The 24,375-nt window shown below is 41.1% G+C and overlaps 1 protein-coding gene across 2 annotated transcripts in view; it reads right to left on the reverse strand.

Annotated features, from left to right (window-relative positions):
* Nucleotides 1–24,375, reverse strand: part of LOC118208131 (copine-5) — a 213,697-nt gene that overhangs the window by 125,246 nt on the left and 64,076 nt on the right. Inside the window, exons 5-8 of one of the 2 annotated variants that reach the window (XM_035382495.1) lie at nt 10,995–11,098; nt 9,268–9,307; nt 8,311–8,325; nt 7,976–8,052 (exon numbers count right to left, since the gene is read on the reverse strand). In XM_035382495.1, the coding sequence (XP_035238386.1) occupies nt 7,976–8,052; nt 8,311–8,325; nt 9,268–9,307; nt 10,995–11,098 (236 nt within the window). The remainder of the gene's footprint in view (nt 1–7,975; nt 8,053–8,310; nt 8,326–9,267; nt 9,308–10,994; nt 11,099–24,375) is intronic. The other variant, XM_035382496.1, reaches the window with a different exon arrangement.

The raw sequence follows: 24,375 nt of genomic DNA on the forward strand, positions 1-24,375 counted from the left end.
AACAACTTACAGCTTTTCTGCAGCAATGGAAGTAAATTAAGTCTTGAAAGTTGAATTCCTACAGGTGTCCCAACTTTTGCTGATTTCTTACAAACCCTCTGTCTGTATAAAATCAGTGTTGGAACAGACTGTATTACTACACCCTCTGAAGCATTATTTGGACAATACTGCACTGCAGGAAGTAGTATATTGCTGTCATAATGGCGAGAAAAGGGCAATTAACAAAGGAAGACAGACATACCATTATAACCCTTTAAAGTGTAGGTCTTCCCTTTTCAGGAATGCAAACTCATCAGGGGTGAAAAAGGTGACAAAGATGTGAACCCCCTAGAGGGGTCCCGGGGCATGCCCCCTCAGGAAGACTGAAGGGTTTAAGCTTTAAAATGTGGATCTACAGTCGATTTTAGCATGAGGATATAGGGAAAAACTCACCCTAGAATTAATGTAATCTTACTGCTACAAAAGTAACATAAGGGGGACATCAGTTCAGGGCAAAAAAAAAAAAAACCAGCAAGAGAGCGCAGAGCCGGATCCAAAATTGTATTAAAGTGCATTGCATCCACTATACAATAAAGTTCATCAAACAAAACAAAAACACAATATGCACAACAACTGACAAATCAAATGAAAAACACAGCTCATGTTATATTTTGGTAGAGAGAGAGAGAGAGAGATTATTATTATTATTATAGATATTATTATTAATGTTAATGACATGAATAATAATAAGAAGAAGGAATGTGGGTCATGCTCAAAAAGATAGTTGTATTAATATATGCAACTCAGTGAAACAGTAGATAGAATCAATACAAGATGTTAAAGGCTAAAAGTCTTTTTCTGCTCTACTGATAAAGTCACAGATCTCAGTCCAGAGCTGAAAAAGTTCACAAAAAAAACCAAAAAGTATGAGGAACAAAAAAAGAAAAAGGATAGATCTCACCACTCTGTTGTATGGAAGTCCACCATTTCAGTTCATAAACTCCAGTAATCCATGAGAGCAAAAGAAAAAAAGGTCTTCGGAATCCATTGGGCCTTTGTCTTTCTTAATCCCAATGGTTCAAGCAGTCCAGCAAAGCAAACAGAGAGATTGCCTGAACTATATGAGCAGTGATATAGAAAACAAGCCAAAGAGAATCATTTTACTGGTTTTAAAGTGATCAAAATGCCATAACTAGGCCTTAGCCAAAACCATGCTCCTAGTTTTCTTCCTTACTCCACCAAACATTTTTTCCTTTGTCCTCTCTCTAGCACACCCACTTCCTGTCTCCTGGTGGTGTCAAAAGGTATCGCAATCAAGAGATAGGGGAGAGTTTACAGGCCCTGTTAATTGATGGAACCCTGTTCATTTTGTGGGTTACATTTACCCCCCAGCCCCCTTCAAGGCGAGGCTCAGATGGGACGAAATACAGTTTCGTATCCTGCACATGGTAAACATCACTGTTATCTGGCTGGTCAGTGAAGGCTACTTTGTAATTAACTGGACCAAGTTTTTTCAAACCCGTGCAGGACCTTTCCATTTTGGTGCCAGTTTGGCCATGTAGCCTGCTTCACCCCTAGACAGTGGATGGTCTCTGACCCACCCCAGATCATCGCATTGAAAGGACACCTGCTGGCACTTGAGATTATAGTAATGCTTCAGTATATATATCCAGCTGTATAAATGGATACAATGTAAAAATGCTATGTAAAAAGTTGTGTAAGTCGCTCTGGATAAGAGCGTCTGCTAAATGCCTGTAATGTAATGTAATGCCCTTGCTTTTCCTGTGCCTTCAACACATTGCGTTTAACTTGCTCTACTCTGTTGTTTTTCAAGGAGGGAGTAGGCACTTTGGTCAGGGTCAGGTGACTTGCTGATGAGTCTTTCCAAGGGACCCTTTAATCGCCGCCCAAAGGCTATTTCTGCAGGGGTGAAACCAGTGGATCCTGCACACGGCAGATGGGTTCCCCCTCTGAGTCCGCTTCTGCTCAAAGTTTCCTCCTGCTATCAGTCAGGGAGTTTTTCCTTGCCACTGTTGCCCTAGGCTTACTCTTTAGGGGCCGGTTCTCTTTAAAGCTGCTTTGTGACAAAGCTCCTTTGTTAAAAGCGCTATACAAATAAAACTGATTGATTGAAAAATTGATTGATTCTTGCCAGGTCAAATTGATGGCATATCGAAACTCAGGCAACCATTGATCCCAGGTGTTGTGTTTGTCTTTGACGAAGGAAGCAATCATGGTTTTTAGGGTACGATTAGTGCATTCAGTCAGGTTTGTCTGAGGGTGCTAAGCAGTGGTGAGTTTTTGTTCTATACCCCATTGATGACACACTTGGTTTAGGAGATGGGAGGTGAACTGCCCAATCAATGTCTGCCCAATCAACAGGAAGTGTACATTTATGTTCCTTGGCCACTTGATACACCATAAGTTGTGGTGTAAGTCCCACTGGGGCACGTGACAAAGCATCTGGCACCATATTGCATTAACCTTTTCAATAGGTCACATGGAAGTCAAATTCTTGCAGTCTGATTGTCCATCTCACCAACCTGGAGTTAGGCTTCGGGTGATTAAACACCCAGGTAAGTGCAGAGTGGTCAGAGACGACTTCAAAATGTCTACAGTCAAGGAACTGACGCCACTTCTCTACAGACCAAACAACGGCAAGACACTCTCGTTCAGAGACAGTAGTTTTTTTCTGCTGGGTTGAGGAGACGGGATGCATAAGCAATGACACGCTCGTTGCCATCCACCTCTTGAGTCAAAACAGCGCCAAGACCAACATCACTGGCATCGGTTTGCACTTTAAAGGGTAGCTGGAAGTTGGGGGCTAGCAGCACAGGTGCATTTGCCAGATCCCTCTTAAGACCATCAAAAGCCTCCTGGCACTCTGTTGTCCAAACCCAAGGAGTGTTCTTTCTCTTCAGTGCATTAAGTGGAGTGGAGTGTTCAGCAAATTGTGGTATGAAACGATTTTACCACCCTGTCATTCCCAAGAATAGTTGAACATCTTTGACTGTTTGTGGCGTAGGAAAGGATATAACAGCTTCAACCTTCTTGGCTTCTGTCACTATGCCTTCCGAGGAGACCATGTGCCCCAGAAATGAGACTGATGGATGGAGGAGGTTGCATTTTTTTAGGTTCACAGTTAGCCCAGCTTTGTGTAGACGGGCGAACACAGCTCTAAGATGCTCCAGGTGCCGTTGTTCTGATTGAGAGTATACCACAATGTCATCAATATACACAAAGCAGAATTTCCCCTTGTCCCCTTTCCCCTGTCTTCCAGAACAGCCTCCATGAGCTGTTGAAATGAAGCAGCAGCTTTCTTGAGACCAACAGGGAGAGACACAAATTCAAAAAACCCATGGCAGGTTACAAAATCTGTTTTCTGGATACTGTCAGGGTCCATGCCAACTTGCCAGTAGCCACTTTTAAGGTTGATTGTTCTGAACACTGTAGCACCTTTAAGCAACTACAATATCTCTTGGACCTGTGGCACTGGATAAGCATCCAGATGAGTTTTTGCATTAATGCTGCAATAGTCAATGCAGAACCGTGTACCTCCATCTTTCTTCTTCACCAGATTACTGGCGAAGCCCAGGGCGAGGTGGAAGGTTGAATGACACCTTTGCTCAGCATGTCTTTTATTTCAGCACCCAGAAAGTCTTGCTTCTCCCTTGACACCCGATATGCTTTCTTTCTTATGGGGACCTCATCTGTTGTGATGATGCGGTGAGTGACCACTGTAGTGTGCCCCAAAGAATCTGTGCACACCGAAGGCCACTCATGCAACAGGTCATCTAACCTGCTTCCGGACTGGCTCAGAGGTGGCAGCCCTTTCAACCAAATTGGCAACGAGGTCCTCAGTAGCAGGAGGGGGTGGTGGTGTTGTAGGCATTGCCAAATACATTTGCATATGCACTTTACTGTTAGTGACATTCCCTTGGTGGGTGAAAGGGAAAAAAACCACCTCATCTTCACATGGTAAGGCATAACAGTCTCGCATGAAGTCAATGGTGAGACCTGACAGAGACAAAAGATCAAGCCCAATTATCACAGAAAAGGCCATGTGACTGTCTTTCATGACATACACATCAATATTCCACTTTTGGCTTTGCAGGGAAATCTCCATCTCTGCATACCCTACGGCATGATTGGCCTGCCCATTAGCCAGAAATAACAAACAGTCTTGACTTGGATTCGGTTCTTCTTTTGGCCTTTTCACCCGATGCCACAAAGACTCCTGTATTAGGGTGTAGGTGCTGCCTGTATCCAGTAATGCGTGACAATGATATGAACGCAGCAACAGAGGCAGTGTGAGTTGGTTGGAGTTATGACTCTGTCCCTGTGGAGATTGGCACATGCTGACGCTATCTGGATTTCTTTCCCCCTTGAGGACTGGCGAGGGGATGCTTCCCTTCTGCCTTGTTAGCTTGAGCCCAGTATGTCTTTGATTCCTGTAAATATTTTTCAATGAGTGTTTCAATTCTCACCAAATCATCAACAGTATGCACTGTCCCCCGAAGGAGGCTTGCCAGCCTTGGGTTGCAGTTTCGCAGAATGTGTTGAAGTATGTCCTTTTCAGAGATATCAGAACGCCACCTCAGACATAATGCTCTAAACTGAAAAGCAAAATCTCTGGTGCTTTCTTGAGGTGCTTGTCTCTGATCTCTAATACGTTTCTCTGCTTCAGCCTCATAATCTTCAGAGGAAAGACTTCAGGAATGCAGCTTTAAACTGAGTCCAATTTTTCACCTTGCTCGGCTCAGCTTTCCACCAATCCTTGGCTGTGCCTTTCAAGACAGAGTTCAGTGCTACTAGGCGCAATGCAAGGAATTCCTCACATTTTTCTGTGTAAGAGATTGGGTCTGCTTCACTGTTTTTGTCACCAAAACATGGGAATTCAATCTTTACTGGTGGTTTGAAATGATACACAGGGCAGCTGCTGCTATTAAGACCGTCTTTGGAAGTTTCTCTCGAGGAAAATTGCAGAAAGTTGACATGGGCTTCCTGGGAGAGAGCAGCCAAAGGTGTGGAGGTGATGGGAGGTTTACAAGCATTTATCATCAACTCAAGCTTTACATCCCTTCGTTGAAGACAATCTACCATGGTTTTTCCAAGATCTTGTACAGAGAGCTCCAATGTTTGCTTTACTTTGAAACATTCTCTTTCTATGTGGTAATGTAGCATCTCTTCCAATCTCTTCATATTCTGATCCACAGAGGCAACATTAGACTGTAGATTCTCTTCCATGGTAGCCACAAGGTTAGTTAACTCAGTAACACTGACACATGATTTTAGAGCATTTTCTACAGAAAGGACCCGTGCATCAAGGTTGTCATAGCGATCATAAAATGCTGCTATGAGGGGCAGTGACTCAGTGTCAGGAAGAGGAGGAGGCAAATCAGGGTCAGGATCATATAATGGTTGCTTTGTACATTGACCAAGACCGTTAATTACATTATTAATAATAATAATAATAATAATAATAAGAAGAAGAAGAAGAAGAAAAAGGAACGTGGGTCATGCTCAAAAAGATAGTTGTATTAATATATGCAACTCAGGATAGATAGAATCAATACAAGATGTTAAAGGCTAAAAGTCTTTGTCTGCTCTACTGATAAAGTCACAGATCTCAGTCCACAGCTGAAAAAGTTCACAAAAAAAAACAAAAAGATGAAAAAATCCAAAATGTGAGGAACAAAAAAAGAAAAAGGATAGATCTCACCACTCTGTTGTATGGAAGTCCATCATTTCAGTTCATAAACTCCAGTAATCCATGACAGCAAAAGAAAAAAAGGTCTTCAGAATCCATTGGGCCTTTGTCTTTCTTAATCCCAATAGTTCAAGCAGTCCAGCAAAGCAAACAGAGAGACTGCCTGAACTATATGAGCAGTGATATAAAAAACAAGCCAAAAAGAATCGTTTTACTTGTTTTAAAGTGATCAAAATGCCATAACTAGGCCTTTCCCAAAACCATGCTCCTAGTTTTCTTCCTCACTCCACCAAACACTTTTTCCTTTGTCCTCTCTCTAGCACACCCACTTCCTGTCTCCTGGTGGTGTCAAAAGGTATCGCAATCAAGAGATAGGGGAGAATTTACAGGCCATGCTAATTGATGGAACCCTGTTCATTCTGTGGGTTACAATATTTAGTAATTTGTCATTTCTAATTAAGCACAATAATTAAAAACAAGTTGACACCAATAATAATGTTGATCAGTTCAAGGGATTTTCTGCTTGCTAATTTTTTTCACTTTGACAATTAGGACGTTGGCTCTTCTCCATTGCTTTTAATGGTCTACAAGAAAATACAAATAATTCAAAATTCACGCGTGCAAATCCATTATTAAAATACGTGGTAGATTTGTTAATCACCGCTGATGGCATTAATTTCTACGAGTTTAACGTGACTTGCGAAAGGTTAGCTAGCATCACCCAGCGAGTGAACACCACAAACTGTGGAGTAACAGGTATTGGTTCATTACTAACTGATTGTGGCGAAAACCTTTGGTGAAAACTAGCAGTTCTATGGGACATTTATTGCTAATGCGTGAGCTAACCATGGCTAGCCTACCTAGCTCTGGCAAGCTGGTATGCTAGCTAGCATATTTGCTGATGTTTAGCTGAGAAACATAAATCGAAGATAATTGAACATAATTATATTATTAATTTCACACATATAACGCGATGAAATAACACAGTACAGTCACAGATGGAAATTAATCTCTGTAAACATTTGATAATAAATTATAAAACATAACATCAGACAGCCAGCTTACCTCGAGTTCGTTCAGAAATCAATTTAGAAGATGGGGAAGTGAAGTAAGTCTGAAGGTCAATGGCTTTTCCACTCTGGACTGTCAATCACACTGTGTTGGGCTGGTCTATGGTTCAGACCATGAACTCTATGGTTTTGGCTCCAAATAGACGACAATGGCGGCGCCCACAAACAGGCGTCAAAACGTTTTTTTCAGACCCACGGAGAGTCAATGGGTGACATAACAGTAGCTTTGTTGATATTTTTATACGGTCTATGATCTTTTCTCGCATGATGATGATGAGCCAACAAATTCGAATAAATTGTGTTAAACAGAACGATTCCATGATTTGTTTTTTTATCTTCAATTGTTTATTTGTTATATGCTTTAATTTCAGAGTACGTTGAGACAACTGCATAAATTTCAATAAAAACTGGAAAAATGGAGGTGTTCTAAAACTTTTGACCGGTGGTGTATGTGTGCGAGATATTGCAGAACTGACCCATTTAAAATGAAATCTACTGTAGAAAAAAGGTCCCAAGCGAAGGTAGTTGCCCTTATTATGCAATGAAATTATTCAAAAACATAATCATGGGGCTATTCGTGTTGTGTCTATGAGATAGGCATTAACAATGGCCAATAAGTCTCTAATTCAACAAGATAATTGTTTATTCTCCCCTGATTTCAGTTCCTGTCAGGTCAGAATATGCCGTTTAGAAACAGAGTAAGCGCAGTTGTTTTCCTGTCTTTGAACTGTACACAACATGGAGGATGGAGAGGGGCAGACCCTTTCATTTGGGCAGTCTGGCACGAGGGACGGCGCACTCAGCAGAGAGACGCTGACTCGGGCTCCATGCTGATGGGGACATCTGTGAGGTCAATGAGGGCCGCGACTGGAACGGGAACGGAGGAGGGAGATCACCCGCCCCTCGACAGACACGAGAGCGAGGGCCTTTCGAACAAAATGCCACACGAGTAGAGCCAGGCTGCTGCAAATGTTTAGCTTAAGCACCTCTTCAGGTGTTGGCAAAATGTAAACATGCTCCTGCAGATCCCTGAGAATTTTCCTCAGAAACAATATTACCGTATGATATTTTTCATTTACAATTTGAACTGAAATTGACCCGCAACTACTGTGACAGATATCACACACCTGTTACTGCTAAAACATGAGCACATCTTTTTGACTCCAGGAGAGCTTCCACCAGGGTCGCTACACAACATGCATCGCTCCGCACTCACCCAAGCGGCTTCTCCAAACGGCTCCCTGGGGACCCCACAATCTCCCCCAGGGTGCAGAACACCTGGCCCAGGAAGTCCTACAGGGAGGGTGGGGAGAAAGGGAAGGGGAATGAGAGGGATTTCAGAACGAGATGGGAGTGGGGAACGAGAGGGATTTCAGAAGGAGATGGGAGTGGAGAATGAGAGGGATTTCAGAAGGAGATGGGAGTGGAGAATGAGAGGGATTTCAGAAGGAGATGGGAGTGGGGAGGAGGGAAGACAAGGCATTTCAGATGGATGCGGGGCGTGATCAGTCTGTGGTACAGTATTGAAGGATTACGGAGGCAGAGACGTACGCTGAGTTCGGAGGGCTTCCAGGGGAGCGGAGCAGGCAGCAGCGTTAACGCAACAGAGCACATCATGGAACAGAAATCACAGGACACAGGTACCAGACGGTCATCAAACAAAGTGCAAGGAGAAATGGGGAGAGAGAAAAAAGAGAGGGAAGCAAAAAGAGAGGGAGAGGGAGGGGATAGAAGCGGAGAGGGAGGGGTTAGAGGCCGAGAGGGAGGGAGGGAAGGGGGGGTGGAAAGAGGGTGAAGAGGAAGGAAAGAGGGAGTGAAAGAAACGGGGGAGAAGGAGGGAGAGAGATGTAAGGCAGAGGGAGAGAAAGAAAGAGAAAGAACTAGATGTGCTTTGCGTGGCAGCTATTAGTAACACCAATGTGAAATCATTCAAACATGAGAAATCATTCAATACACATACGCACTTGTTGGAAATATGCAGTCCATTGACCGCACCCAAATATATTTCAGTAACCTATGGGTGGATTACACGGATTAACTGGCTTAAAGGTTTTCTTTAGCTAAACACATGACCACAATATACCAAACTACACATTAATTATACTATAACATTTCTATTTTAATTCTACACATGTATTAATGTAAAATAGGGAATACTGAACAAAGGATTGAAAAACTGTGATAATGACATGAAAGGTGGTATCACTTCTTTATTGAATGTGTACACACAACACAAGTTACTGTGCAATGATACTGTAGGCTCAAAACAAAATACAGAATGATAGAACTGAAAAGGAGGGACTAAAATCCTTTTAAAAAACTGAGATTGTATGTATTTACATTCAAAAATATATTTGGATGGAGATATTTGGACTAAATTTGATTTGCAGAGAACCAAAATAAGGTACCATGCATATCATGAAATGAATGATTCCATTCCAAAGCATGCAACAGGCAAAAATCAGGCAATGTTAAACGTGCCAGGCCCACAATCTGAGTATCACTCACATGCTTTGACAGATCAGGGCTTTTGGAATCGACATCATATCTGAAATCACAGGGAAAACAATTTCACAAGTGTTAAAAAGGTAATGGGGTCCAAGCTTCCTTTTTTATTTTTCCCATATTTCTCTATTTGGAGAGTCCAATCTGTATGTATCTCTGGTCATCACAACAACCTCCTCTGTCAATTTGGAAAAGCACAGACAACCACACACTCTCCTCCAAAACACATTTCTTTAACCCTGTAGACTGCTGTAACTCAAATCACAGCCCTCCAGGTCAAATAACTGCTGGTTTTCCACCCTCCCTTTACCTGGAAGTCAGTTGTGAATACAGTCTGGCCAATCAGTAGCACTAATTGTTCAGTGGGGAAAAGAAAACCAGGGCTGGATTTGGATTTGAGATCCAGATTTGAGTATCCATGTAGCAGAGCAACAGTTAAGCTTGCACAGACATTGTGTTAGAGGAGAACGCTGTATGTGTAGCTTGTACTGGCTGATTGTGTCCAGAGGGAGGTGCTGGTGAGTGCGGAGATGCAGACAACCTAAGGCCAATTAAGGGCTGCCAGGCAAAGTTGGCACAGAACCTGGAGGGCCTCCACACCCCGGAACAGAACCTTCGCAGGACAAGCCATCCAGAGACCTCCAGCTTCCCCTTTGAACCCAGTTAAGATTCATGGGGACCACCATGAGCACGTTTGGCTACCTAAAGCAAACTCAAAAAGAAGACTTTTACTAAATTACTAAATAGTAAATAACCAAAAATAGAAAATTAATTTTAAAATTTCATTAATGCATAATGCTCCATTATCAGAGAGGTTTAAACAAAAGAATTTGCCAATATTTCTTTCCTCTTCCAGTTAATTTACATCACTTGATCCCGAGGCCCATTAAAACAGCTTGTTTTCTCTTCTTTTGTCACATTTAACTGCCTGTGTTCCTAAAAAAAACCATTCCAGCGGCAGTTAGAAGCCACATGAGAGGCAGCTCAATGTGTGTCAGTGCTAACCTGCAGCCGTACACGAAGTGGCTCTGACAAAGTGGGCTGTGATGGAGCGGCACCTGAGGTCCCGCCAGGCTGCAGCTATTCAAGTGTCCTCACAAGTAATTAAACCCGGGTGGAAGGAAAGAATCATCTTGAAAACACAATTTCTCCTCTCCTTTCATCCCCCGGCACGGGCGTAATTCACAGCACAACCGACAAGGCAAGGTTGGCCAATAACAGATCTAAGCGAAGGGCCGGCCCGAATCCGGAGAACGCGTCTTATGATGAGGTGTCTTGTTTCCGCCGTCCATTGAAGTGAAAATCAGGGCGACACTCTCTCTCTCGTTCTCTCTTCTTATCTTCTTATTAAAGTGCAGAGTGATGGTGGAGATGGTGGCTGGGCTCCAGCTTTAAAGGGACCATAATTAACTCTCACACCTCCCCCATTCACTAGATCCCCTTTCATGGTGAGAACGAGTGTGAAACAAAGACAGGAACAGATTGATGGAGACAGCAGCCTGGCTAATTTATACACTGCAGGCCTGTACTTCAGATGCTCGCTTTGCATGGGTACAAAATAAAACTGTCAACTGAGATGACGCGTATGAATTGTTTATTATGTTTAAAACAGCAATTCCCCTCCCAGGAAGTCTTCACAGCTGAGGGATGGATGCAGAAGAAAAAGTGCCAGACTCCAAAATCTTACACCCACAGAATCCTCAGGACAGACATCAAAGGGAATAACTCACAAGTCAAAGCGAAGATTCTGTTTCTCCTCAAAGAAGTAGTCCAGTATGTACTTTCTGACAAAGTCCGGGTTTAGGGTGTTGTCAATCACCTCAGTTCTTCCAAACTAGAAGTGGAGAGGGATAAAAGGAGGGGACGCAGGGAGAAAAGAAGGAGACGCAGGGAGAAAAGGAGGAGACGCAGGGAGAAAAGGAGGAGACGCAGGGAGAAAAGAAGGAGACATGGGGAGAAAAGGAGGAGATGTAGGGAGAAAAGGAGGAGACGCAGGGAGAAAAGGAGGAGACGCAGGGAGAAAAGGAGGAGACATAGGGAGAAAAGGAGGAGACGTGGGGAGAAAAGGAGGAGACGCAGGGAGAAAAGAAGGAGATGTGGGGGAGAAAAGGAAGAAATGCAGGGTGAAAAAGGAGGAAGGAGACAGAGTCACATGACCAAAGCAGCTAAAGAACACTCCTCTCCATGCCCAAATTTTAGAAGAAATGCTTATTTAAACATTACTGTACATTTTGCTTATTTCTCAGAAAATTCTCAGGGATCTGCCAGGAGTGAATTTAAATATTATTTAACACTATTTATACAAATACACAGTATAGCATATAACAATATATAATTGTATATAAATATAGAATTATATAGAATTGTATAACTGGTATACGTGCGTGTGTGTGAACGTGCATGTGTGCGCGCATGCGTGTGTGCATGCGTACGGGTGTGTGTAACCCAGGTCTGCCTCTCCTTCCCACTAGAGATACACACAGCTAGACACATCCCTGAGAGCACTGGAACAGAGAGCACTGGAAGGGACCAACGAGTTCTGCTCTCCTTATCACTAGTGTGAGCAGCACCACTCGTTATGCACAAGTGCAGAAAAGATGAGTACCATCGCTAGTAATTAGATTCAGTTAATTAACAGGATTTTCTTTTATCATGTCTCAGTCTAAGGCATGCCAAGTATGCACCACTTTGTTTGTTAAGGAAGATGCTACTATGATTTTCACTAGGTAGAGGGTCTATCTTGGAATAAATACCAACTTTATGGGGGTGGTCCACCACAAAAAAACAACGCTGAGCACTGAATATTTTCTATGGCAAGTCCAGTCATCTGTATCTAAAGTGTACTACTATAGGTCATACAGAGGAAATCGCATAACAGAAGTCACCAAAGTTGGTGGTTTGACACATCTTTGAATAATCCAGGAGCATAAATGCACAAAGACCCATCCTGGCAATACAGAGCAATTACATATTATTAAACACAGGGTACATGAGAGCAAATTCAGCGTTATGTAATCACATTCACCGGTTAAAGACATCCCCCAAGTCATACATATGAAGAAAGAAAGCATTTGCCATTACACCAAAATCATTCAAATACTGGCATTAACCAACCGAACCGAAGAGTATGTTTTTTAGAATGTTTTTTTTATTTATTTAAAAATTCTAAGTCAGTGTCACAGAACTCCATTGCTTTCAATTAGTAGCAGTGACTAACGTCAGCATTAGAATGTACAGTTAAGAGCATTCTAATCACATATTTGGGATTGTGCATTTTATAGGGTTAATCTGATAAGAAGGGAGCAGTGAAGAATAATTTTTGGATTCCATTTTTGCACCTTGGGAATTCTAATGTAGTTCTACAGGATGCAACCAGGGGAGCACCACATAGCCCAAAACAAATTCTGCAAGATGAGAGGCCCTTTCATGCGTCTATTTCACCTAAACTTTCAATATGAATGTCATGAAAATGTGTGTAAACACCATTTTGAACATTAGGCACATTGCCGCTTGGTAGAAGATCTTCTATGCAGAGAGTTCATCTTCCCCTGAATGGGAAGCTCGCAGTATGAAGACACTCCAAGCTACTTCAACTCTACAGAATGTGCACTTTACTCATTAAGATTACAATGAATAATACAGGGACAGAAGATGATTGGAAAGCGCATGAATAAGTGATCCCGTCCCATGTGGAAACGTTACCTTAAACTGACACTGCGAGTAAAGAAATGTGACATTCATTTATAATGACGAGAAGGAACTGCAGGATCACAGTGCGTTTTGAAAGCTCTGGAAGTCAGGCCTACAACATGGGTCAGTGAAGCGTACCCAAAGTAATGGCACTGGTCCAGGTGATCTAAACCAGCGCAGACCTGCCACGGCACATCTGCAGAACATGTCACCTTCATATTTTCATCTTGCGAGGCCACACAGCTAAGTGTTCATATACTTTCTTTATCCATTTTATACTTTATAAACTTATACTGCTTACATATTTTACATGTATAAAGCAAACATTGCTTTATACATTTGCTACAAATGCTGGATATATATGAACTAATGTGCACCATCATATTACTACAGGTCTGTCCCTTTTGCCTCTATGCAGCAGTAGAGAATGGCAGGTATATTAATAAGCAGGTCAAATACTGAAGGAGAAGCCTTTATATTTCGGTGTTGTCCTGTCACAATACACACGTGACAAAATTCTCAGGAACGGGGCTTGTGCAGTGACCATTCAAGGGGCAGGTGCTCAAAGTGAGGAAAAGGCCACACCCAGTTATTCTGCAAAATCCATTTTACCAAATATGAACGAATGAAAGTTAACCAAAGCACTAGTAATAACAAACTTTTATTGTTTTTATGAAATCAAAGGGGGCATGTGGGGCAACAGGGGCTGAGGCCCGAGCACCAAGAAAAAGGCTGAGGAGTCACCATTACATTTTGGGGTGGAGTGTATTTGAAAATACATAACAAAAATGCTGATCAAATGATGTATACAAGAACTGAAGGGCAGAAGCAGGCAGAGGTGAAGTGGACATGTATTTGTGAAGGAGTGAGGAATCTCGGAGACCAAAAGCGACTGAGCAGGGATTCTCTAAGCTATCCACCTGACCGGAATAACCACTAAGTCTCGAAGAGACAAAAGAATAGTGGAAAAAAACTAAAAAAACAATACTCCTAGGGGAGACTATCCCAAAGAAAAAGCTGTAGGGGCCCGAGAACTGGGTGAAAAAAAACTAAGGCTTAAGGAGTATTGAGTAAAACAAAAACAACATTCTGAAATAAAGGAGAACGTGAAAACTTAAGACAGCCCTCGCCCAGAGAACTGTCAAAATAATTCACTAGAGAGTAGTACAAAGGAGCAAGGACAGTGGTGCTAACTTTGTAGCCCACAATCCAATCACTTCCAAGTTCAGTTCCGCAGTAACTCTTTGCGTGAACAAAGGACGCAAAAGAGGAACTGATCTAGTACTGAACAAACACAGAATCTCTTACCAACCAGACCAAGTTACCGACTTTCGTGTAAAGCAAGTGACACTAAAGCAAGGCTTAATGGTTTGCTTGGGGTTTAAATAGAGTGCCAACAGGAGCAAATCGTAAACACAGATTTGCATGTCCATAATTCACTCCTGTAGCACAGTGGGTAAGGAACTGGGCTTGTAACCGAAAGGTTGCAGGTTCGATTCCCGGGTAAGGACACTGCCGTTGTACCCTTGAGCAAGGTACTTAACCGGAATTGCTTCAGTATATATCCAGCTGCATAAATGGATACAATGTAAAATGCTATGTAAAAAGTTGTGTAAGTCGCTCTGGATAAGAGCGTCTGCTAAATGCCTGTAATGTAATGTAATGTAATAATTCAATCAAGGAAAAAGGCTGTAATAACTGAAGAAATGACAGAGGATGGAAAAGGATGGAAAAGAAATGGTGATAACACCCAAAACCATGACAGTAGAAAGCTGAACTGAAACTTTAAACTTCAGTTCACAGCTCGTTTCATTTCTCAGAAGTATTCGCTCTCATTGTTTGAAACAAAGGCTTTTGGACAACACAATTTAATGTGAAAATAGGCTGACTACCACCTAACTAGGAGGATGATATATGATGGAGATTAAGATTCCCTAACATCCACACTTTTTGAATGGTGGTTGCATTCCAATAGTAATTTTTGTGGAGGAAAAAATGTATATATAATAAAAAAAACAATAAATTGCCACGGAATTTATGTACACGACTTGTGTCTTACTCATGATTGAGTGTCACAAATGCAGCGTATTGGGTTAACCCAGTGGAGAAAGAACACATAGGAAGGCCAAAAAAACGGCACAGGTGTACCCATGGGGCAACAAGCTGTGCTGCTTTGTGAGCAGCTTGGATGCCACAGCAGCCACACCCGCCACAGCCGCCACAGCCGCCATGCGTGCCCTGCAGATGCTGTCCGAGTACGGTGACCTCACACACTCTGAGCTAACTACAGCTCACAAGTGCATTCTGGGAAGTGTTTATACTCAGATCGTGTCAGTGCATTCCACACATCCTAAGCAATGGGCCTGCCAGCTGTACTGCCATCAGAATGTTGGCCTGGTTTCTCTTTCAGGTCTCCTGGCAGAAACTGTAATCGCCAACTTGATTATCGTTGTGGAAAATGTATTCTCCCGCAAGTGAAGGGTTGGACTATCAGCGTTTCATTCACACCTGACCATGAAAATGACCCCTTAATGGAGCCCGAACATACAGTACAGTCCATTTTACTCCACAGAGAACCAGAGTTTTAGGTGAACATGCTGTAAAACACAACAAAGAGGGATGGGCAAAGTTGTGCAAAAATATATTGTTACAAAATAGAAATAACTCTCAAAAATATGTATATAAACTATAACCAAAATGACGATATAAACTGAGGATCATATGAAGTGCTATTTGATCACAAAAAAGAGGCTAGTAAATGCAAATGCATATTTCAAATACTTGCATTTGAAATCCTGTTCATCCCGGACAGCAGACAGTCATTAATCTTTTCTGATGGACCTTTTCTGAGCTCTCATTAGTATAGCTTTGTAAATCAAAACTCAAGTCTCCAGTTACTTGCATATTCATTTTTTGATTGCCATTGCACCTGATTGCTTGCAAGCAGACGCTGTCAGAATCTGTCAAACGGGAGGATTTTTTCTCTCCCTCTCCTCATCTAGCACTGTTCTACTTACAATTGCATATTCTGATTGCGCCCTGGTCGAATGCATCACCATGGTTGATTTTTTCATTTTCCCAATATAGCTAATTATAGTTTTCGACAAAAATGGAAATAGGTGTGTGTACAAAAGCATATAAAATGGTATGTGGGAACAGATACTGGATGCACTACTTGATTAAAAGGCTTGAAAAATCATTGGAGCTTATTGGCCACAGATCCAAGAATCAGGAATCTACCATATTATTACGGCAATTAAAGTCTCCGAGGGAAGTGTCTGAATAAGAAGATTAAATGAGTGAATCCCTAGACTGAGACAGGCTAAACTTAACCTCATTTAACGACCGATTTTGTTAAATAACATCCCTTGGGGAAACAACATTTTTGATCTCCTTTTATTGCTAATTAACAGTAATAAGTGTATATATGCACATTCACCTGCATTCAACTCAGATTTCAGGTGTCCCAATAAGAAAATAAGAACCTGTTCTTGACTATTTTGTGAGAGCTGAGAGTAACTGTTTCATATTAACCTCTTAGAGAAATCCCCCTAGTGGTTGGCACGCCGGCGTGCCTAGATTGCTCAACTCAGACATCCATTGCTCCTGCTACTAAAGTATGACTTGAAAACAGAAACTCTGTGTTCTGGTTTCATTAGTAGATGATACACGGCAACTATGCCGAATGCGGAGTCTCGCAGCAGCACCATTGTCGCGCGGGCTGTTCATTTAACACACCCCCCTCCCTGCAGTCCCATCTGCAACTACACCCCTCACCCATGACATAATAGACAATGTTGCCTATCTGGGCATTCATAAAAATATTCTTTCACCACTCAAAAATTGTATTCAGTCATAGCAACATGATAAATCCAACAATAGCCCTAAGATGCAGTATACCAATACAGCAATGAAAATGCTGCTCATTGATTAACAAAATAAACAAGACAATTAAAAAAAAATTATACCATGCCATTCTACAGTCAATATTTGGGACTAAATATTGAATAAATATACAACCTTACCATTGGTTTTACCCGTAGAGATGTCCCTTTTGAGGCTGAGTGGTCACATATTGTCTTGGATAATCCGTTTGTGTAATATACGTGCATTTGTGATGCCTGGGTACCTTCCAAATCTGTGCATAATAGGCTACTGCACAAGCTGTTTACGGTGTTGTCGCTCTTTCTGGTACGGTCTGGCTTGATCGACAATTAATCGATCGAATAGGTGACAGAATAAGCTTTCTAACAATGTATAACATTTCTAAGCTTGCTTTTGGAATAGCGTTTTATAGCTCAACGTAACCGCAAGTTTTCTCATAATCGCATTCACTCTGTGGTAGCAGTAAAAAACACGGCACCTGACGAAACTTTATCAATGATTTTTGTAATTTCTTGGAAAATATTATTATTATTGAGGACTTCTGTGCATAGCTAAGCCATATGTTTGCTGATAGTCCTAGCTGACATCGTTTTCTGGAGTAAGACAGAACAGGAGAGAACGACTGGACTGATTTACTGTCTCTGTCTCCATCTACTCAATAGAGTAGTAACATTTCAACATTTCTACGTAAGTATTATTGCTCAAAATATTTTGGTTATATACGTTATTTTTGAAATTGAGTGTCTTTAAATAGCTTATTGGTATTTTATAATGAGGATATATGCATTATTTTTTAATCTGATTTCAATGTTTCATCTTAAACCTTCATAAGGAGCTCATTTATATGCTTTATAATGGGCAAAAAGCATTTTATTCATTTTTGGAGAGATTTTGGATATGTTTCTGGACCCCTAGATATTTTAGACCACTGTACTGACGGAAAGTCTATAATTCCTACTTGAAAATGATGCAACAGTGAGGTTACTGAGTCAAAACAGTTGATTTTTAGTGAAATACGTAAATATGTTGTAATTTACAGCAATGAATAATTTAGAAATTTTGGATAGATTTGGAGACACTGGGTACACAGCTTAGTTTTTGCTTCATGGATCTTTTGTAGTTCTACATACCCACCCTTAGATTTTATGAACTTGTGGTCAAGAAGTTTTTGATTGAGGACATGTATAGTTTAACCTGTTATATATATGCAATCTCTCTCAGTATTTTATTGCAAACTAAAAAAGAGCAAATTCATTTTTGATTTTTTGCCTAGACAATTGCATTTGTGGCACTTTTGTTCTTCCAAAATTATGAATTTAAACTACTCTAAGTTAGCATCGTAAATTATATAAATGTCTTGCATCATTTAAGTCATTTCTTAAGTCTCTGTGGTGTTCACATCTGGAGTTATAAAGCTTTAAGTAGGGTACCCCTATTTAATCCTACCAAGGATTGGCCAGATTTGGCATGTGCGCTAAGGGGTTCATTGTAGCATAGGATTTGCATCTAAATGCAATATGAGAATATAGGCATCAATTGCCTACTGTACATTAAGCTGAAGGTTCTTTTGGCTTTAAAAGCACATTCTCTGTGAAATAGTTAGCCACCACTGTTAGCATGTGTATGCCTGTTATGTATCTGTTTCTTTACTTAACACAGAAGTGCATCCTGTTCCTGTTGGGCTAGCATGTATGGAGCCTTGCTTTTCTACTAATTACTCTGAATCAGTTATCTAATTAGCTGTATATACCAATACTGGTTCACTACCGTCTATATAGGGACACAAGAACAGTGTTCAAAGACTGCCATTGTGATTCACACACTTATCAGTGCAGCTAAAATGTCAGATCACATACGACTGGGCTAATTCATTAACTGCAGAAGCTGGCATAAAGTAGCACTTTCTGAGACTGGTTTTTCATAAGAGCTTTATAACTCCCTTATAGGCACTATCTTGGATCTTCATAAACATTACCTAGACAATTATAAAAGCTCACTGTATGCCAGTAGCTCCAAAAAAGCACATGGTGTCTATAACTTTATATGCCATGGTAGTGTCACTTGTTGTAGCACGGGTAATGTCACTTCACATATCAAGGTTGCTGACATAAGCTTTTATAACTGTCTTTGTAGTGTTTATGAAGGTATGAAGGTTTATATGCCATGGTAATGTCACGTGCTGTAGCACTGGTGATATCACACAGTACATGCCTATTTGTGGTTACAAATCGTATAGGCTATATGTACTTAATGTACTTCTCATGTAGGACTTATATGAAGGACTACTCCAGTGGTTCCAAACCATGTTCTTGGAGAGCTACCTTCCTATAGGCTTTATTTTCAACCTTAATTTGGCGCACCTGATTCTACTAATCAGCAGCTGAACAAGATCTCTCGCAGCTGAACAAGATGTGTTTTGTTAGGGTTGGAGCAAAGATCTACAGGAAGGTAGATCTACAGGGCTGGGAACCACTGGACTAGTCACAAAACATGTTACCGGTTTTTACCCAGGGCAAGTAGCGTAGCTTATAATTACTTGCTCATCGATTTTATACAGAAGTGTTTGAATTTTAATGTACAACAGCATGTGCACAACAATGCCAACAATACCACACTGCTTTAGCAATTTACTCATTTCTTCTGTCCCAAACAGATTCTACTCATTTACATATTTAAAAATATTGAAGCGTATTTAATGAAACAGAAGATGATAAAGGGTTTTCCCAGCTTGCAACACTGTATACTTTAGAATTAGCATTGGAGAAAAATAAGCTTCATATTACTGGTGTCCCAGAAGATGATGATTTAGGATCAGGTCTTCCCTGTCTACACCAAGGTATTATTGCTGGATTATCACTCTTACTTTGAGATGTTTTATGAATATAAGATTTGGTATTGAATTTGCATGACACAGCTCAAAAAAATTCAACCTGAAAGCCGAATCTAGGACTGCAGTGCAGAACATTGCATTAATGTCATCAGCTGGGCAGTCAGTTTGGATGGGAACTGAAGCTAGTAGCATTGGAGAGCATTGGATGCAAACGCAGAGTATATTTCCTTGGTCAATGTTATGTGCACAAACAATACCTACAGCCAAGAAAGTGCCTATCTTCCCTGTACATGCACAAAAGTGTCTTTGCCAGCCAAATCCAACCATTTGAGCAGTCTGAATGTGGACTCTGGTTATGGCATCATGGCTTCCAGCACTTGGAAGCAGTTTATTTACCATTTACTTGCCTTTGGTTTTTGTACGGACCTGGGTCAAGTAATTATTTGAAACAATTTAACTCTTTAGATGCTAGTAAAAAATAATTTTAAAATTTAAAACACTCCAGCAGGTCCCTTAGAATTTTCATTAAAACAAATTATGTGTTTGGTAATGTCACTAACCCAAACTACATGAAAAAAGAATATTGTTGTGAATATTGATGAAAACATGTTTCACGCACACTGTCAGTAATCTACAGAAATGCACCTGGTGCATAAAGGGTTAACCCTTTAGACACTAAATGTATTTCATACATAGTATCAGAGCTGGGTCAAATATGTGTTTGTTTTGGATTCAAATACTTTTCTGTGCTTTATTGATTTTGCCTGGTGTAATTGAGCCTGCCAATATGACCAGCAGGCAGGTTTGCACTTTTTGAGAGTATTTCATTGGTTCCAATACACCAGACAAGATCAGTAAAGCATAAAAAGTATTTGAATCCAAAACAAATACGTATTTGCCCCAGGTCTGCATATTATTAAAGTTTACAGTACAATGCTACACCTGTACATAATTTGCATTGTACAGCAACATCAATTCCAGTGCCATTCAGCAACACTGAGTATCTTTATCACCACTGCTCTGTTGGGATGCCTTCAAAAACAACCACAGCAGAATTTGCAGGACTTTGTCCTTCAAGCTAATAAGAAACCTAAAAAATCCAGAGTGATGTCCTTTCTATGTAAAAAATCCAACAGGTTCTGGCTCCTCACTCAAAAATAAAAAATATAACATTCAATCTCTCTTTCCACAACCCATACATGACAGAAAATAACCGGATACAATTTTAGGCTGTCTAGATCAGATCATGCAAAACGTGCGTTTTTTTAAATACAGATTCTTCCATTTAGGAAATTAAGACAGGAAAGTCATATGAATGTATGCAGATTGAAACATTTGCATTCTATTACACAATTTTGTATTGAATTATGTGTATCACTTTACATTGCAATAGAAACATTATATCCATTATTTTATTTTCCCAAGTCTCATTCCCCACGTGTGGTTTTTGCATTTGTAAAATGTTGCTTTTGTTCATTTTTACCGAAATAGTTCTTACACATGCACAAATTTTGTATATGCATTAGCATGAACCCCACAGTGAATGGAGCTACCATTAGTCAATCAAAAACTGAATGAATCTAAATATTTTTTCTTTCCACATGTCAGCAGAAGTCAGGAAGTCATTGTCGACGCACAGTACATCTCCGCCCATTTTGGGATTGATGGGGTGGCGGGGCACTCTCTAATCACCAATAAGAAGCAGCTAAGATTCCATTATCTTAAATGTAATTACTGCACTGGCTCAGATTACATCAGAATTACAAGCCAGAGACGGTTGAGTGGAGAGCAGGCGAGTGTCAGGAGAAGAGGCCCAGCAGCACTCCCAGCCTGAAATGAGTGCACTTCTCAAGGCCCAGCAGCACTCCCAGCCTGAAATGAGTGCACTTCTCAAGGCCCCGCAGCACTCCCAGACTGAAATGAGTGCACTTCTCAAGGCCCAGCAGCACTCCCAGCCTGAAATGAGTGCACTTCTCAAGGCCCAGCAGCACTCCCAGCCTGAAATGAGTACACTTCTCAAGGCCCAGCAGCACTCCCAGCATGAAATGAGTACACTTCTCAAGGCCCAGCAGCACTCCCAGCCTGAAATGAGTACACTTCTCAAGGCCCAGCAGCACTCCCAGCATGAAATGAGTGCACTTCAAGGCCCCGCAGCACTCCCAGCCTGAAATGAGTGCACTGCTCAAGGCCCCGCAGCACTCCCAGCCTCGCATCAAATTCAAAACATTGGTTCTAGCATACCAGGCAGTCAAGGGATCAGCCCCAGCATACCTTCACAAGATTTTCAAACCCTACATGCCAGCCAGATCCCTCCGTTCTGCTACCTCAGGACGCCTAGCACCTCCCCCTCTTCGCACCTGCACTTCCAGAACACGTCTCCTGTCTGTTCTGGCCCCACGATGGTGGAATGACCTCCCTGTGGAGGTCAGAACAGCTGAGACTGTGACCCATTTCAAACGACGACTGAAGACCCACCTCTTCAGGCTGCACCTCTCCCCATCCCTCCCTTCCCCCCCTGTAAATGACTAAACTTAGGGGTGTAACTAGGCAGCTGTTTAATAGGTGACTTAGTTGATGCGCCAGTCTTAACGACTACTTGTATTTTTATTTATTTTTATTTTTTCCATAGATTGCGTTGTTGCCGTTCTCGTTGTTAGTGTTAATCAGTTTAACCACCAGGGTCCAAGTTGAACTATGCGGTTGTTCCCTGTACTTGGACCGGTACTTCTCTCTAGGGGTTTCGTCATACTTGTTCTTGGTTATGGTTATACACTTTGTTGTACGTCGCTCTGGATAAGAGCGTCTGCCAAATGCCTGTAATGTAATGTAATGTAATGAAATGAGTGCACTGCTCAAGGCCCAGCAGCACTCCCAGCATGAAATGAGTGCACTTCTCAAGGCCCCGCAGCACTCCCAGCCTGAAATGAGTGCACTTCTCAAGGCCCAGCAGCACTCCCAGCCTGAAATGAGTGCACTTCTCAAGGACATGAGAGGGAGGGAGGTGGCAGGAGACCAGGACGGGGCTGGCAGGGGTTTCAGTTGAAAGGGAGAACACTGGGGATAATATAAGAGAAATAATGTCCCTTGTGTTTCTGCAGGAAGCAGAACTACATTCTAATGCACAGCAGTCCTAGGGGACGCTAACACAGGTACCCCCATAGGAAAACACAGTAGGCACCCTGCCTACTTAAAATCTAACCAAATTTTCAGGCCCACAAATAAGATTATATATACATATACAGTACAGGCCAGAAGAATTAGGCCACCTGGGTAAAAAATAAATAAATAAAATTTTAGGTATTGAAGATTTCAGTTAATCTATGAGTATTTATTGAATAACAAACCCAAGTACCAACTTTTTTTTTCAATATCTACCTACAATAACACAAAAATATGAGTTTTACTTAAAAATAATCTTAGACATTACCTTACTCAAGATAGCCTCCTTTGGCATTAATTACAATTAAATGAATTATTGAAAGTCTATCCGATAATTTTGCAGTGGCAGATGGAGTGGTGGGTGGGAGGTGGAAGGGCAATTAATTTGACTGAAATTTTATCTTATCTAAAAGGATGTGTATCTGCCATTTCTCGGTCCAGTGTTGATGGCACTTGGCCTACTGGAGTCTTTTCTTCTTGTTAACAGCCGGGCTTTTTTGCAGATACACATCTTTTTAGACGAGCAGGTCATCAACAAATCAGCAATTTATTTAATATTTGATATCTTTGATAATAATGAACAAATTAAATTGACTAAATTTATTTTAAATGTTGGATAAGTGAAGGTTTTTTATTGTTGATGCATTCGTGTTTGGTATTCAGAGTGCCGGACGTCAAACAAGGATGTTAGGGACTAAAGCTACTGGATTCTGAAAATGAGACATATTTGACTTAATCCTCACTCGCCCCGACACCCCTTAGCTGTGATATAATCCCAATATACCACAGCCTGGGGTGAGTAATTGCTTTTATCAAACAGTTACCACATATGATAATATAGACACAATCCACTTAAAACAACTTTTAACCCCTTAGCGCACATGCCAAATCTGGCCAATCCTTGCCCATTTAGGGGGTACCCTATTTAAAGCTTTATAACTCCAGATGTGAACACCACAGAGACTTGAGAAATGACTTAAATGAAGCAAGACATTTGTAACATTTACAATACTAGCTTAGATTAGTTTATATTCATAATTTTGGAAGAAAAGTGCCACAAATGCAATTGTCTGGGCAAAAAATCTAAAATTAATTTGCTCTTTTTTTTAGTTTGCAATGAAATACTGAGAGATTGCATATATACAGCAGGTTAAAGTATACATGTCCTGGATCAAAAACTGTGTACCCAGCGTCTCCAAATCTACCCAAAGTGTGCATTGCTGTAAATCACAACAACTCACAGTTGCATCATTTTCAAGTGGGAATTACAAGCTTTCCATCAGTACAGTGGTATAAAATGACTAGGGGTCCAGAAACATATCCAAAATCTCTCCAAAAAGGAATATAATGCTTTTTGTCTATTGTAAAGCATTTAAATAAGCCCCTTATGAAGGTTTAAGATGAAACATTGATATCAGATTAAAACATAATGCAAAAATATTGTCACACAATGCTGTACAGTACCTAAATGTGTAATAATGAACTCTTGTATGTATTTCTATACTCTGTACTCTCGTATGTTTTCTTGTATGGGACGACATGAAAAC

Source organism: Anguilla anguilla, chromosome 11, assembly GCF_013347855.1.
Source record: "Anguilla anguilla isolate fAngAng1 chromosome 11, fAngAng1.pri, whole genome shotgun sequence".
In the NCBI taxonomy this organism is placed as follows: domain Eukaryota; kingdom Metazoa; phylum Chordata; class Actinopteri; order Anguilliformes; family Anguillidae; genus Anguilla; species Anguilla anguilla.